This window comes from Sceloporus undulatus, chromosome 2 (genome assembly GCF_019175285.1).
Source record: "Sceloporus undulatus isolate JIND9_A2432 ecotype Alabama chromosome 2, SceUnd_v1.1, whole genome shotgun sequence".
Lineage (NCBI taxonomy): Eukaryota > Metazoa > Chordata > Lepidosauria > Squamata > Phrynosomatidae > Sceloporus > Sceloporus undulatus.
This window is the reverse complement of record NC_056523.1, coordinates 109,328,692-109,344,412: the sequence shown is the minus strand read 5'-3', so window position 1 is coordinate 109,344,412 and position 15,721 is coordinate 109,328,692. Positions and strand designations below refer to the sequence as shown.

At 38.6% G+C, this 15,721-nt stretch overlaps 1 protein-coding gene across 2 annotated transcripts in view; it reads left to right on the top strand.

Annotated features, from left to right (window-relative positions):
* CPEB4 (cytoplasmic polyadenylation element binding protein 4) overlaps positions 1-15,349 on the top strand; it is an 80,965-nt gene extending 65,616 nt beyond the window's left edge. For both annotated transcript variants that reach the window (XM_042454158.1, XM_042454157.1), the window contains 4 exons: positions 413-531; positions 3,012-3,126; positions 3,363-3,544; positions 10,746-15,349. In XM_042454158.1, coding sequence (XP_042310092.1) covers positions 413-531; positions 3,012-3,126; positions 3,363-3,544; positions 10,746-10,973 — 644 coding nt within the window. In that variant the 3' untranslated portion in view covers positions 10,974-15,349. The remainder of the gene's footprint in view (positions 1-412; positions 532-3,011; positions 3,127-3,362; positions 3,545-10,745) is intronic.
* The last annotated feature ends 372 nt before the right edge of the window (positions 15,350-15,721 follow it).

The following is a 15,721-nucleotide window of genomic DNA, read 5'->3' as shown; positions in this document are numbered from 1 at the left end:
TTCTTCTTCTTCTTCTTCTTCTTCTTCTTCTTATTATTATTATTATTATTGACCCATCCATTCTAGCCAGGGATTTAACCTTGAAAATCAGGGCCTGAATCCCTAGATGTTCAACCCTGTTTGGACTAAATTAAATCCTATAGGACTAACAACTATATGGCAAGAAATTTAAACATTCTCGCTTATTTGCCATCTTGGGGATAGCAGTACTAATTAATTTGGATGGTATAAATGAGAAAATGTTTAAAAAATCATATCCCAAAAATATTCTCTATCTCCTAAGGAGGTGATATGGTTTTTACTTTTAGGTTATGTGACACATAAGTGTACACAGGTTTAGACAAAATAGATAACTTCAACTCTCAGGATCCCACAGAAATCATTCAAAAACTTTTTCTGTTTCTTTATCTAGGATATGCATTTTTACTGTTCCAAGATGAAAGCTCTGTACAGGCTTTGATTGATGCATGCATTGAAGAAGATGGAAAACTCTACCTGTGTGTTTCCAGTCCTACAATTAAAGACAAACCGGTAAGTTGAATGATCATATATGGTAGTTTAGTAGAAAACACACATAGGAACTGGATGCTTACATGAAATATGTGCTTACATGAGCACCTTTTTCTTTGTGCTGACAGAGTGTAATATAGAAGTTATTTCATCATAGTAGAGAATTCCAAGCATTATGCCAAAGTTTGCTAGCCTTTAGTAAGTAGCTTTACTGAGCAGTTACAGGCTCAGGGACTATATTTCTTCTATACACATAAGCTTGGTCTTTTAGGCAGAAAGCCAGCTTCTGTGCCAGTGTGAAGTGCAGCAAAGGACCTGCTAAAGTTGTCCCATGCAGGTAGTTCAAGTGCTCTTTTATCACAAGTCAAGACATAGATAAAAATGTGTGAAACAGAAAGGAAAAAACTTCAGCCCAGCCTCTAGAGCAAAATGAGATAAAGACCCTCCAACTTGGGTTATGGAGGTAAAGCTGCTGGCCCTTTAACTTATGCTGAATTCATTGTCTGGACCCTGTTAAAATCAGTTGGTAATCAAAGCTTTATTGAAAGTGTTCAAGGTGTATCTTTGTTTTAGGGGGAACTTGTGTACTAATTAAACAGTAGTGAATTTCCATCATATAATTCACTCATGTGGCAGTCTGAAGTGTTCCACATTCATCATAAGCTCTGTGGGGCTCACCTACATCCCAAAGCATCAGATCAGGCACTACTGGGGACCACTTTCATTTCAAATAAGGCATCTAATCTTCCCCTTCTGATTTAGTGTATGGACAGAGATAATAAAACCATCTTGATCTTAACAAGCTGTAAAGAATGGAAATGTTACAGAATTTTATACTGAATTAAGTCCATCTGAATTGCATTTGTTTTAACACGTTTGGCTATATAACAGCACTAAGAAGGCTTTAGGTAATAATGGATTAAAAGCCTGTGATACAATAATGGTGACCTGGAAGATATGGTCTTGTTTGCAGGAACAAAAGTTGTGGTTGCTTAATGTAAATGTTATCGGGTTGTGCCTTTCTTGATAAGATAGAAAATATTGGCATAATATTAGCAAAAACATAGGCTGTTGTGAAGATTGTAATAATACAGGTTGAATCTCCTTTATCCAAAGTGCTTGAGAACAGTAGTGGTTTGGATTTTGAAATACTTGTATTTGCATATACATACATATCATGAGATATCTTAGTGATGGGACCCAAATCTAAACAATAAAATGCATTAATGTTTCATATATACTTTATACAGACAGTCTTAAGGTAATTTTATACCATATTTTAAATGATTTTGTGCATGAAACAAAGTGTGTGCACAGTGAACCATCAAAAAGCAAAGGTGTCACTATCTTACCCACCCATAAAAAATATTTCTGGAATATTTTGGATTTTGGAATTCCAGATAAGGGAGACTCACCCTGTACTCTTCAGGAAAATAGGAGTCTTAAAATATGATCCAGATAATCAAGTAGGGAATATCAGGTATATTTTATTTATTGTATAATAGAATTCCATGTTTAATTGATTTTCATATTTGGTAATTGAGGAAGATAGTTTTTTGTAAGACTGCTTAGTGTTTTTTTTTTTTTTGGTCTTTCTGTTTATCTTAGTAGAGCTATATGAATTAGATTATTTTACCAAAGTTTTTTAATTTGCATTTTGTGACACTGTTTTATAAAAATATTCAAGTCATGATACAATTGTAATCACAAATTTCCTAAATTTAAATTCTTCCTGGAACTGAGAAAACATCTTGCTTGTTTTGTTTGCTTGTGGTGTGCACTAAACAAAAAATGTAATGTAAGCTAATGTAGGTTAATGTGGTGAGAAAGGGAAGAGAAAGAATTATATACTTAATTATAAAGAATTCTGATTTGGTACACAGGTAATATTCTTGGGTCCTCAGGTGCTTTTGATAGTGTGATTCATGTTTACTTCACCCTAGATTCCAAGTTACAGAGATAGATTTTTCCCCATTACTGCACTTACAGGTCTTGCACAGCAAATGGACAGCAGAAACATACTGCCCTGGATTATCTGTCCAGCTAGACAGAGCAAGTGGGACCCTTAGACTCACCCAGGCAAACTTGATTCTTTCTGTAAGGAATTTCTGAGTGAGACCTAGCAGCCAGTCAGTCTTGATAGAGGCTTTTGTAAAAAAAAAAAAAAAAAACCCTTACAGTTCATATCATTCAGAACTAAGGGAGAACACATCTCCCTAAATAGATATGGTGTTCTTTAGTGCCCCTTCCCCATGTAACCCTCCATATTCCTGCTACATTTAATATGTGGCAACTTGATTGTGCTACTGTTTGGCTTGTTTAGAAGGACTACTAAGAGAGCAGACTCTAAAAATCAATAGATGACTAACCATAGAGAAGTGCAAAACATCTTTGTTGCACATGGAAGGCTATTGTTTTGTTAATTATATGAAAAAGAAATAATTTGCAAACTGTTAACTTGAGTTCTGAATGTAAAATCTTGTCTTGTTGTCTCTTTGTAGGTTCAGATCCGGCCTTGGAATCTTAGTGATAGTGACTTTGTGATGGATGGCTCACAGCCTCTTGATCCACGGAAAACCATTTTTGTTGGAGGAGTTCCTCGACCCTTGCGAGCAGGTATGTACACAAAGAACAAGGAAAATGGCTTGTTGATTCTCTCCAAGCTGCCTCACTGCTGTGAGGGAACACTGTGTCCTTATTTCTGTTATAGAAATATGCCAGTGCTTGCTAAATTTAACTTTTGCTGACACTCCAATTATTTCCAGATATGAGAGTACAAATAAACATGCTTGCCTAGGGCCTAGAAAGAAAGGGGAAATTTTATGTGTGTAAAATATACTTCTTTTTTTTAGTGGAGCTTGCAATGATAATGGACCGGCTTTATGGAGGAGTTTGCTACGCTGGAATTGACACAGACCCTGAGCTGAAGTACCCAAAAGGAGCTGGGCGTGTTGCATTTTCTAATCAACAGAGTTATATAGCTGCTATCAGTGCCCGCTTTGTTCAGCTGCAACATGGAGAGATTGATAAACGGGTAAGGGCTAAAGCACATTCTATTTATTACTCAGCATTCTTTTCCTGGCTCATTTCCATAGAATTGTCCATGTGTGACAAGAGAAAGACTTTTTTTAATTTCTTCACCATTATTCCTGTTATGCATGCCTTAAAATAATAGCCAACCTGAGATTGGATATCTTGCCTTAATGCTGGCTTTTTCCTACCTTCTGGCACTTTCTAAACCAGTTGTTCGCTCCAGAGACATTTCCTAGAGCACAGCATAAGCCTATGCTGTTAATGTTATCCTGTTACCTCTGCATGACTTGCTTACTGTTGGCCTCTCTTTCACCCTGCCTGTGATCTTAGATGTAGAATGGCCAACAGGTTTATCAAAGTGGAAGGCATCCTGCTGCACTGTCTTCATTAATTTCTACAGGATTTGTTAGCTTCTTGCACAAATCCTATTTTAATTCATTGTATGTTATGTAGCAAGAATACATTGGCACCTATGCACCATCTAATGTTGCTATTAAAGCTGCCTGTTTAGCATACTCTTACAACCCAAGCAACAAAAGCAAAAATATTTTACCACAAATTGCTTATGGTTTGCTTCTACCCCCACCTCATATTTCACTGACATATTGTTAGGAGCGGATTAAGAAAATCTACAGCGCTATATAAATAAAGCATAATAACAATAAAGAAACCTTTACAGAGATTTTAATAGCCATTTCTATTACTTGTCTGCCCTTTCCTAGCTGTTTGGCAACCTGTCTTCGGTCCTTTGTCACAACAATTTGAATGCCATGGCTTAAATCACAGACTTTTAGTAAGGAAAAGGAACTAGTTAAATTTTCATTGGTGTGCCTGATCCCTCTTCAGTCTGGGAAGAGCTGTCACATTCTGGTTCTTAGCACATCATAATGGCATGCAGGTTAAATTTACTAACAGTAACAGGACTTACCTGAATTCTGAGTGAGAAATGAAAGCATTTCCATGTGATCTTTCAATAAGAGTGAACCATGTATTCATCATGTCTGGAGAGTGTCCTCTGCAAGGGAAGATGTGCTGTGTAGGTCCCTTGCTGGATCTCTGTGTTTCTGTGTCCCCATTCTCTCGTTGAGAACAGAGTCCCTAATGCAAGGTCAAATAGGGATTATCTCTGCAGGTTGTACAATACTAATCAGCTGAATGAATTCTGAGAATTCTGAATGTTATGTAATTTTCTCTTTCTCTAGGCTATCCACTCACCTTCAAATGGGTTACCACTGTTAAAAGTGTGTCAGCCATTGGCAGTTGTGCATGCAGAGTTTTCTGCACATGGTAGCAATCCTCAAGGATGTAACAACAACAACAATAATAATAATGTTTATTTATATGTAGCTATGGGTGGGTGGGGGGGAAATGGGATCACTGCCCTTCCTAAATACAGTTGGCCCGCCCCATAGTCAGGCTTGCCTTCCGCTGTCTTGAGTTTCTTGAAGCCAACTCCATCCTCGATCTCTTCCAGTCTGGTTTCCGCCCAAGGCATTCTACAGAGACAGCTCTCACTAAGATCTCGAATGACCTTTTACAGGCCAAGGCTAATGGCCTTTACTCTGTTCTCATCCTTCTTGATTTGTCTGCAGCCTTTGACACCGTTGATCACTGTCTCCTAATTGACATACTCTCTGACCTTGGGTTCTCAGATTCTGTCCTTGACTGGTTTAGATCTTATTTGTCAGACAGATCTTTTGCAGTGGTTGCAGGTGGTCAAACTTCATCTCCTGTTCCCTTATCTGTTGGAGTTCCCCAGGGCTCTGTTCTGGGTCCCCTTCTGTTTTCTCTCTACACACTGTCCTTAGGTAAACTCATCAGCTCTTTTGGTTTTTCCTACCATCTGTATGCCAATGACACCCAGTTGTATCTTTCCACCCCTGACCTTTCTCCAAGGCTTGAACAGCAAGTCTCGTCTTGCACTTCCACCCACTGCTCTGACCACATCTCTCCTGTGTTGGCATCCCTTCACTGGCTCCCCCTCCCTTTCCGCATTCAGTATAAGCTCCTGCTGTCGACATTTAAAGTCCTCCATGGACTGACCCCTCCTTACTTATCAGACCTTATTTCTCCTCACCTTCCCACTCGGGCCCTCCGTTCTGGTAGTCAAGGGCTGCTGTCCCAGCCCAGGATTTCCTCTGCCCCATCTCAGATTCGCCCCTTTTCACTCGCTGCCCCTCACTCCTGGAACCTTCTTCCCCCGCGAACAAGAGCCATCCCTTCTTTAACCAGCTTCAAAATGGAGTTGAAGACCATCCTGTTCAGGGCAGCGTTCCCAGGCATTGCCTAACTGTCACTTGCTATTTGATGTTCTTTTGTTGCCTGTTTTATTGAATCATTTCCTATATTGCTATGTATTTTATATGTATTATCCTACTAGAGAGGCCCCTTCCCTACCACCACTCCCTTTGTGTCGTGTCTTTTTAGATTGTAAGCCTGAGGGCAGGGAACTGTCCAATTAAAAAGATTGTATGTACAGCGCTGTGAAAATTTACAGCGCTTTATAAATAAAGGTTAATAATAATAATAATAATAATAATAATGTGGAAGGCAAGCCCCGGCAGAAGGAATGGGGCGCATACCCACACCCTGCGTCACGAGCGCCCCCCCCCCCATTATTTTCAATGGGGCTTGAGCATATGCTCTTTTCCTCATACATGAGGATGGGGCCCAGAACGGATCCCCCGCGTATAGGAGGGCGGACTGGTAAGAATTTTGCCCCACCAATGAATTCTTCCTTTAGTCCCCAAATTTATAGCATTGGAATAACTCATAACTTCAGTGCCCAACTTCAGTTGGGCATTGAGGAATGCAGTTCAGGCATCCAAAGAAAAGGAGCAGGCAAAGTCACCAAGGACATTGGGGAATGAAGAGGACGGGCAGTGCGCTCATCCCCTCCCTGCTATATCCCTGGCACACCTGCTGCTGTACATGAAGATCAGGAATTACTTAAGTCTATGGCATAGTATTTATACAGTTCCTAATTACCTGCCTATTTGCAGTTTGTCTTGAGTAAATGTATCTCCTTGGAATTCAACATTCATAAACATGCCACACTGTTGTCTGAAAATCCACACTTTAGTATTTCTAAGCTTGCAAAATGTGGGCTAGACAAGGTAACAGTTACATGGATTTGTAACTGGTTGACCGTCCGAACCCAAAGGGTGCTCAACAATGGCACCTTTTCATCCTGGAGAGAAGTGACCAGTGGGGTCCTACAGGGCTCTGTCCTGGGGCCAGTGTTAATCAACATCTTTATCAATGACTTGGATGACAGAATTGGGAGCATACTTATCAAATTTGCAGATGACACCAAATTAGGAGGAATAGCTAATACCCCTGAGGATAGGATCAAAATTCAAAACGTCCTGAATAGACTAGAAAGCCGGGCCAAAACTAACAAAATGAAATTCAACACGGGGAAATGTAAGGTACTGCACTTAGGGCAGAAAAATAAAATGCACAGTTATAGGATGGGGGACACCTGGCTGAATGAAACTACATGTGAAAGGGATCTAGGAGTTCAAGTAGACCGCAAGTTGAACACAAGTGAACAGTGCGATGCGGCAGCTAAAAAGGCCAATGCAATTTTAGGCTGCATCAATAAAAGCATAGTGTCTAGATCAGTGTTTCTCAAATAGTGGGGCGTGCCCCCCAGGGGGGGCGTGAGGCTCCGTAAAGGGGGGCGTGAGGTTCTTGCTGTTCAGATTGCCTGGCCAATGGCTGGACAGCCTGCTCCTGCTGCAGGAGCCTGCCCCAGCTCCAGTCTTCCCCATTGGCCAGCCACCCTGAAGAGGAGGAGCTTCCTCTCTTTCGAGCCTCGCGTCTCGGGCCCAAGGCTGGAGCCTGGAGAGGGCTTTGCAAATTGCAGGCAAGCTGCTTCCTCTTTTCCCCCCTGTTTCTCTTCCTCTTTCCCTCCTCCTCCTCTTATTCTTTTTCCTCCCCTCTTTCTCTTCCCCCTCCTCTTCCTCCTATTTTTCTTCCCCTCTTTCCCCTCCTCCTCCTCCTCTTCCTTTTCTTCCCATTCCTCCTCCTCTTCTTTTTATCTTTTTTCCTATTCTTCTTCTTTCTTCTCCTTTTCTTCTTTCTCCTTTCCCTTCTTTTTTCTCCCCCTCCCCCTCCTCCTCTGTTGTTGTTGTTGTTGTTGTTGTTGTGTGCCAAACTCCCCCCTTGGCCAGGCCTGCATTTCCCAACAAGAGGGAAGGCAGGACTTGTGGGGGCCATGTGGGGGGGGGGGGCTGAGGGGGAGGCAAAAGGGAGCCCAGGAAGGAGCCCATCACGCTGCATCCACACTGGAGAAGTAACCCAGTTTGGCTGGCAATGCTTTAAATCTTTTCTGACTCAAGGCTATGGAATTCTGGGAGCTGGAGTGTGTTGTGGGGACCAGAACTCAAAGCCCGACTCTTCTATGTTTCAAGGCTATGGAATTCTGGGAGCTGGAGTATGTCAGAATTTCTGGCTTACGGCAACCCTGTGGGAAACCCTCCAGGAGAATGCCTGTTCTGTTTCAAATGCTAAGCGTGCTTGTGAGTGGGACATGTAGTTTGCCGGCACAAGAGGCTGCCTGTTCTGTTTCAAATGCTAAGCGTGCTTGTGAGTGGGACATGATACTATTTACAGTCGCGTGGGGGGCGCGAAATGTTTTCTTCTTCCTAGGGGGGGCATGACAGAAAATAATTGAGAAGCACTGGTCTAGATCAAGAGAAGTAATAGTGCCACTGTATTTTGCTTTGGTCAGGCTCCACCTGGAATATTGTGTCCCAGTTCTGGGCACCACAATTTAAAAAGGACAATGAGAAACTGGAGCATGTCCAAAGGAGGGTGACTAAAATGGTGAAGGGTCTGGAAACCATGCCGTATGAGGAATGACTTAGGGAGCTGGCGATGTTTAGCCTGGAAAAAAGATGATTAAGAAGTGCTATGATAGCCCTGTTTAAATATTTGAAGGGATGTCATATTGAGGAGGGAGCAAGCTTGTTTTCTGCTGCTCCAGAGACTAGGACCCAGAACAGTGGATGCAAGCTACAGGAAAAGAGATTCCACCTCAACATTAGGAAGAACTTCCTGACAGTAAGGGTTGTTCGACAGTGGAACAAACTCCCTCGGAGTGTAGTGGAGTCTCCTTCCTCGGAGGTCTTTAAGCAGAGGCTGGATGGCCATATGTCAGGGATGCTTTGATTTGGATTTCCTGCATGGCAGGTGGTTGGACTGGATGGCCCTTGTGGTCTCTTCTAACCCTATGATTCTATGATTTACCAGTAATTCAGATATACAAACACATACCCACATTTTTAAAACTGCATTTTCAGCAAATAACACTGCAGCATCCAAAATACAACTCTTCACGTAATGTACTAAGTAGGAACAAGAGAACTTGCACTAGCAGAAATACTGAGTTTGAGCTTGTTTCTGTTTTATTGACTGCTTGATACAGGGATAAAGGGCTTTCTCTTTTTAAAGTATAGTTTGGGTGTTGTTTGAGGAATGGAGATTGATTTGGGTCAGTGGTGGGAGGAATTCCTTCCTCAGCTTTCACCACATTGTCTCTTTAAATCTATCTGACATATGATGAATTTTGTTTTGAGAGGCAAACAGAAATTACTCTAGGAAATTTGGATCAAGAAAATTGGAGCCCTCTGTATGCTACCATTCTGGTCCAGCGCAGGACTTGCCATGGGTATTGTTATTAATCTGAGGATATTCAGTCATAAATCTGAATCCATTTTCTGAAGTTGTTCTTACAGTCTTTTCTCTGTTGTAAGATTTACACAAACTATAAATAAAAAAAGTTCTTATTTCAGTAGAATACCTGGCTTAGCTGTTTGTATGAGGCAACTTGATATAATTAATTGAAAATCATTAACAAAAACACATTATTTTTTAAAAAAAAAAACATGGCCAGAATTGATTTGTCATACTGCCAGTTCAGGACAAAGGCTGTTTTGTGTATTGTTACCAGTAACATAACACATCCTTATTAAACCAGATCTTGAGATGGTTACATTTTTGGATCACAGCTTCCAGAATGGAGGAGTTTGGGGGTTCTTGAAATTGTAGTCATAAAATTTGCTATTTTAAAATTCTCTAGGCCATGCTGGTTGGTGGATTCTGGGAGTTACTGTAACTAAACTGACTTTCTCAAACTCTGGATTAAACATAAACACAATCAAAATGTTACTCTGTAAATCTGGGAAGATCCTTTAGCCTTCTCCTTCACCAGTTCCTGCTTTATAGATTTGTGGTGTATAAATCAAAGCATATCTTGACACTTGTAAGCATCCTGAGAAGTACTTGGAAAATACATTTTATAGAATGCAAATTTCCTCCTAGCACCCTCCCATAGGATATAGAAATAGCCAGTACCTAGGATGTTTTTAAAGGGGGCTTAGGCAAATACATGGCAGATAGACTTTCCACTGCAAGTTAGTAAAAGGAACATGTTCTTTTAAAATGCTAATAGTAATAATAGTGAACAGTGGTGAGTTTTGATAATGATGTTAATAGTAAGAAGGATTATTGTTATCTAAACAATAACTACAGTAATTATAATTAATCTTATCTCTCCATGGAGTCTAGGATACTGTATGTCCTCTATCCTCAAATTTTATACTCTGATATGGTTTTGTAGCAATTAGCCCAAGGAGTTAATAGTTATTGATATAGTTATTGAAAGCCAGTATGGTGTAGTGGTCTGAACACTGGACTGTGACTTTGGACTCTGGAGACCAGGGTTTCTGATTCGCGCTCGGCCATGGAATCCCACTGGGTGACCTTGGGCAAGTCACACTCCCTCAACCACAGAGAAAGGCAAAGGTAAAAACCCTCTCTGAACAAATCTTGACAAGAAGACCTTGTGATAATGGTTGCCATAAGTTGGAAACATCTTGAAGGCACACAGCAACAGCTCCATGATTGTAGTTCAGCATTGTGACCACTGCATCACACTCCCAAGTATACTTCTGAATATTAGCTCCTGGTACATATTTAATGGGGTGATCTGTTACTTTGATGCTCTGCTTTTGGATTTCATGGAGCTAACTGATTGGTTACTCTGAGAAATTGGTCACTGGCCTCAGGGCTATTCTTATAGCACACTAGCATTTGCACAGATGCATTTGTATTAAAAGTCAGTTTGTTGTAATATCTAAAGAGGAAAAAAAAAACTATAGGAGTGTAAACTGTTTCTTCTTCTTTCAATACAGGTGGAAGTTAAGCCATATGTCTTGGATGATCAGCTGTGTGATGAATGTCAGGGGGCCCGTTGTGGTGGAAAATTTGCTCCATTTTTCTGTGCTAACGTTACCTGTCTGCAGTATTACTGTGAATATTGCTGGGCTGCTATCCATTCACGCGCTGGCAGGGAATTCCACAAGCCCCTGGTGAAAGAGGGAGGAGATCGCCCGAGACATATTTCATTCCGCTGGAACTAAGTGATTACTGAAGCGTGTTCATATGCAGGCCTCAAAATAAGTGCACTCTTCTGTTCTCCTGATTCCCTTGCCCTCCCTTCCTCTTCTCTCTTACTCAAGATAGCATGTCCTACTGTTGTAGTCTGTAATTTAACAATAGTGTAACAAAAGAATGACCTATAACCATATAGGTATTTTGTAGAATCTTGTCATTAAACTGTATTGGGAACTCTTTTTCATAGGGATAACACAGTGCATGGAAGCCAGGTTCTCTTACCTTTAGTTACCCAGAGGACAAAGCTCTCCTGCTATCTTTTTTTGAAGGAAGAGAGAACAATATTAAGAGAAGAGAAATGAAACAATAGAGTATTTTCTTTTTTAATTAAATTATTGCTAATAACAACAAATCACTAGAATACTTTTATTAAAGTAACCATGAGATAGGAACACTATGAGTCAATTCTGACACTTTCTCCAACTCGCCTCCCCTCCCCTTTCCCTAAACCCCAAACCTCTGGGGAGCCTGTTTTCTTGCCGCCTATGATTTTATAGCAATGGAAGCAGTTAGCCGTTAACTTAGTAACAGGAAAGAGCATGTTTAAAGCAACAAAAATGCATGAGCAAGGTTTAAAGCAGCATTAAGTTAATTTTTTATTTAAGGGTTCCAAAGCTAAATTTTTTAGCACAGTATGTCTCACCGTGCCTCTGACTTCCCACCACATTCAAACGTTTACTAATTGAGTAGGCAGAGCTTAGATCTGTGTTTTTCATCCAAGCAATCACATTTTAAAAGTTCCCGAATGTAAATCCTGGGTCAATTTACTACTGGGGGGTGGGTGGGGAGTGCACTTATTCTTTGTTGTTGTTGTTGTTGTTGTTTATTTTTTGAAAAGAAACGTCATTATCAGAATACAGCCCTAGAAATCCTACCAAAGTTAAAGTAATGACAACTAGTGAACTGGCATGTCCTCTCCTGAAGAACAAATGTATAGATTTTATTTTTGATGGTTATATAGAACTCTATATCCTAATTTACTAATGTTAATCAGGTGCCAGCCTTTGTTCTCCATTTTGACATGAAATACAAGAACCTAAATATATACCTCAAGATTATCGTATTGATTCTCACCCCCTTCTAAAAACAAATTACCAGGAATTTACTCTTACAACACAAATGAAAATTGGCTTGTTTATTGGGCTTACTCTGGGATGTAAGATGAGTTTAAAATGTAATCCTAGGCAAGTCTACTCAGATGTAAATTCCACTGAATTCAGTGAGACTTACTTCCAGGTAGGAGTGTATAGGATTGCTGCCTTAACCTGCTAATGAAGCTGCATTGTAGAAATAAGAAAGAAGGCAATGTGAAGTTTGTTTCCAGAATTGTTTTGCACTGTTGGCTGAATGAATCAACAAGCATGTTTGCTAAGAACATGTTTGTCTTTCAGCTGAGAGCAAGTAAGGAAGTCAAGGGACTTAACAAAAAGAACTCTTTTCGAAACTTAGCCCAGAAAATAAAGAATTGTGTGGCTTTTATTCATCGTTCCAGGGTATTGAGTGAGGGGTTTTAAACATGTAACTGGGACATACAATACTTGTTAAGGCTAAGGTGCAGGATAGAGTTGCTTAGTTTAAAATAGTCCTTTGATTCTCTGTCTGTCAGTCTGAGAAAATGGAGTGGAGTTGAATGTGTTCAGTTCATAATAAAATGATTTTGTAGCAGTGTGCAAAACAGCCCAGGCTATTGGCAATCTGAACTGGCATGGTTACCACCATAGACTCTTAAACCAAAGACTTGCCTTAGCACAGCTACAGAAAAACATCTCTTCTGTAAGCCCTCTCCTCCCTTTTCTTTTCAGAATTAGCTTTCAGAAGCATTTTTTTAAAAAAAAAAAGTTTTCAATACATAAAACATACCTTGTTATTTTCCAAAGGTCAAAATGGAGAAATTTGCTGTCTACTCGTCAAGTAGAGAAAGGGAGCTGCTTTTAATGAAATCCCTGCAAATATTGACAACAGTAAACGCAAATGGAGAGTGTTCTTTTGTAGACTGTCAGGGACCTTTTTCTCTGAAGTACATAATTATAGTTGGAATATTCCTTTTAATTTTTTAAAATGCTTGTAGGTGGCTTGGGGTGTCTTATTGTGCCGATCCTACCCAGTGAACAGGTGAGATGGGTTACCATTACAAGAAATAACACTGTTTGAGAAGTAGCTTTGAATAATAATTTTTCCCTTTGTACATGACCTGCTGAATTTCGGTACAGTGTTTTTGTAGCTAACTTATTTTGTCATGCACATAATGTATATTTGTTATGCACTACTTTTGTATATCTTGTTTTTCCAACAGTGAGCATTTTTAGGCACACTTTTCACTGACGGGATATCTCTTTATGCAATACCTCAATTTTTCATATTGCAAAGAGTAGCTTTTTGTACTTTTATTACTGAGAGATCTTCATATACTTCATTTTTTAATATAAATAATTTTAATAAATTTTATTTTCTTATATTCTGCTTTTTATACATTTCAGTGCTCTGCATACATTTTGAATTATGGATGTTGTGCACTGGCAATGCTATTTTAGAATTTGCAGAGAAAAGAAAGCATGTTGCTTAAACATCTTTAGCCCAGCACCAGGTATTTGGTGTACATATAATTTAAGAAATACTTATATGTAAAGTTGAGACTTAAAAAAAGACATTTTTAAAAGCATGAAAATGACAAATGAGAGTTTGTCTTTAGACCCTTGAAATTTAATGCATAAGCATAGAGTAGAAGTAAAAGTAACATCCCAAATTGTCTACTGCTTCTTAATAGGTTTTTAAAAGTAATAAACAAATACAGATGTTTTTGGTGAATGTTTAGCCATTTTTAATCTTAACAAATTGATGTTAGGTGTTTGCAGAGATGTGTCTGCTCTTTTAAATCATATTTAAGAAATAAACCCAAGCCTGCCCAGTGGTGGGCATGTAATGTTAGTATGCATGACTAATATTTAAAAAAATGTTATTCTACTAATATTCACTTGTGGTGATTGTGTGAAAAGCGTGTTTACAGATTATTTGGTTACACTTCAATTTACAGGGCATAAATGATTATCTATATTACTCTGTACTCGGAATAGTGCTAATATAATATGTCCTTCTGATTACATGGGAGGTGGAGTTGCCATGTCACTCCAAGCATAACTAACATTAAATTAATTTTAAAATATTAGGATATCACTTTATTTTAAAGGGGTATAAACAAGCTTGTCATTTTCTCTCATAAGCATGGCATTGGCCATGTATTTACAATGTAGTTACAGAGTAATTACATGGTTATTTTTGCAATGTAAAATAAAGTGTTTCTGATTATTTTATATGTAAAGGAATCCCCACTGCCCTGTGCTTTTTTGGTATATAGTATCTACTTCTCCATACACAGACCTCTGCAGAAAGCAAATCTAAAACTTGCAGTGAATGACTTTAGTGTTTTATAAGGATGCTGTTGGAAAGACTTGATAATTCACCCCTTTTTTGTTTCTTGAAGAGTTAAAGCCTTCTGTTTTAAAAGGTAAAACTTGAATGTGATGAATTGTGGCAAGTTAACTTCAAGTTATGTGCAATACTTATTTCAGACTTCTGGAAGATCTTTGCAGTGTAATTCTTTGTTTTTAATTGCAGACATTTAAAAATGTCATTTTCTACTGTTCTAGTAAATCCTCTTTCTTGCTGGTGTTTCTAAAGAAAAGAATCAGAAATCAATCTTTCTACTAATGTAAATTTGAAATTATTTTTTAAAAAAAGGAATAAAAGAGGTTTTGGTCATTTGCTTTATTTTATTATCTTATTTTAAAGCTACTGTGATTGATAGCATTGTAAGAATTGGGACAATATTGTATTCAACTGTTTTATTTTTTATATTTTTAAAATTTAAAGTATAATTAGTTTTTATAATTTTCATCAGATTCTTTTGTTATATTTTTTGGAAGTGAAACTTTTAGCAAGTGGGTGTCTAGTTTTTACTAATCCCTAATATGTTTTCCCCCAATGTAATGCTCATATTATCAGAAGGAAAAGTTATTTAAGTATGTCAGTTACTTGTACTACTTGGCTGAATTTCCATATAGTTTTTACTGTGTATGGGGAGGTTGTAGTATTTATTATAGCATTTTAAATAAGGGTAATTCATTTTTTATTAAAGTCATTTTCACATTTTAAGTTCATATTTTTGTATGTTCTACTCTAAGTTATAACACAAGTTTCTTTTTTAAGAGAGTTCATTTGTTGAAGTGCTAGTGAAAAATTAATGTTATTAAATAGTTTGCAAATGACTATTTATACCAGTATGCATATAATTTTTAAATATTTGTAATGTGAGATGTTGAATGAATAAAACTTTTAACGCAATGTCTGTTAGGTCTGTTACTTGAATGCTTAAGGGCCAGGATATAGAGTTTCTCTTTCCAGTTGGGTCAAGAGTGTGTCTCTTCCATTATTTATGAAGGACCAGTGTTTTGCAGTGGAAAGAATTTTAGGTGTGACTAGGACAGTTTCATATTCAAATCTCTGCTTAACCATGAAGTGCATTGGTTGACCTTAAGGCCAGTCATTTCTCAGCCTTAGTCACATTCCCATTATTGCTGTTAACAGTAGCAATTGTAAAACACTATATTATGTTTTCCGGAAGCAACTAACATCTGTTTTTGGGCAGTACTCCAAGCTCTGTTTAAAAGGAAGCACACAACAGAGCAACAGAGTAGTAAATAATATTTTCTTTTGTTAA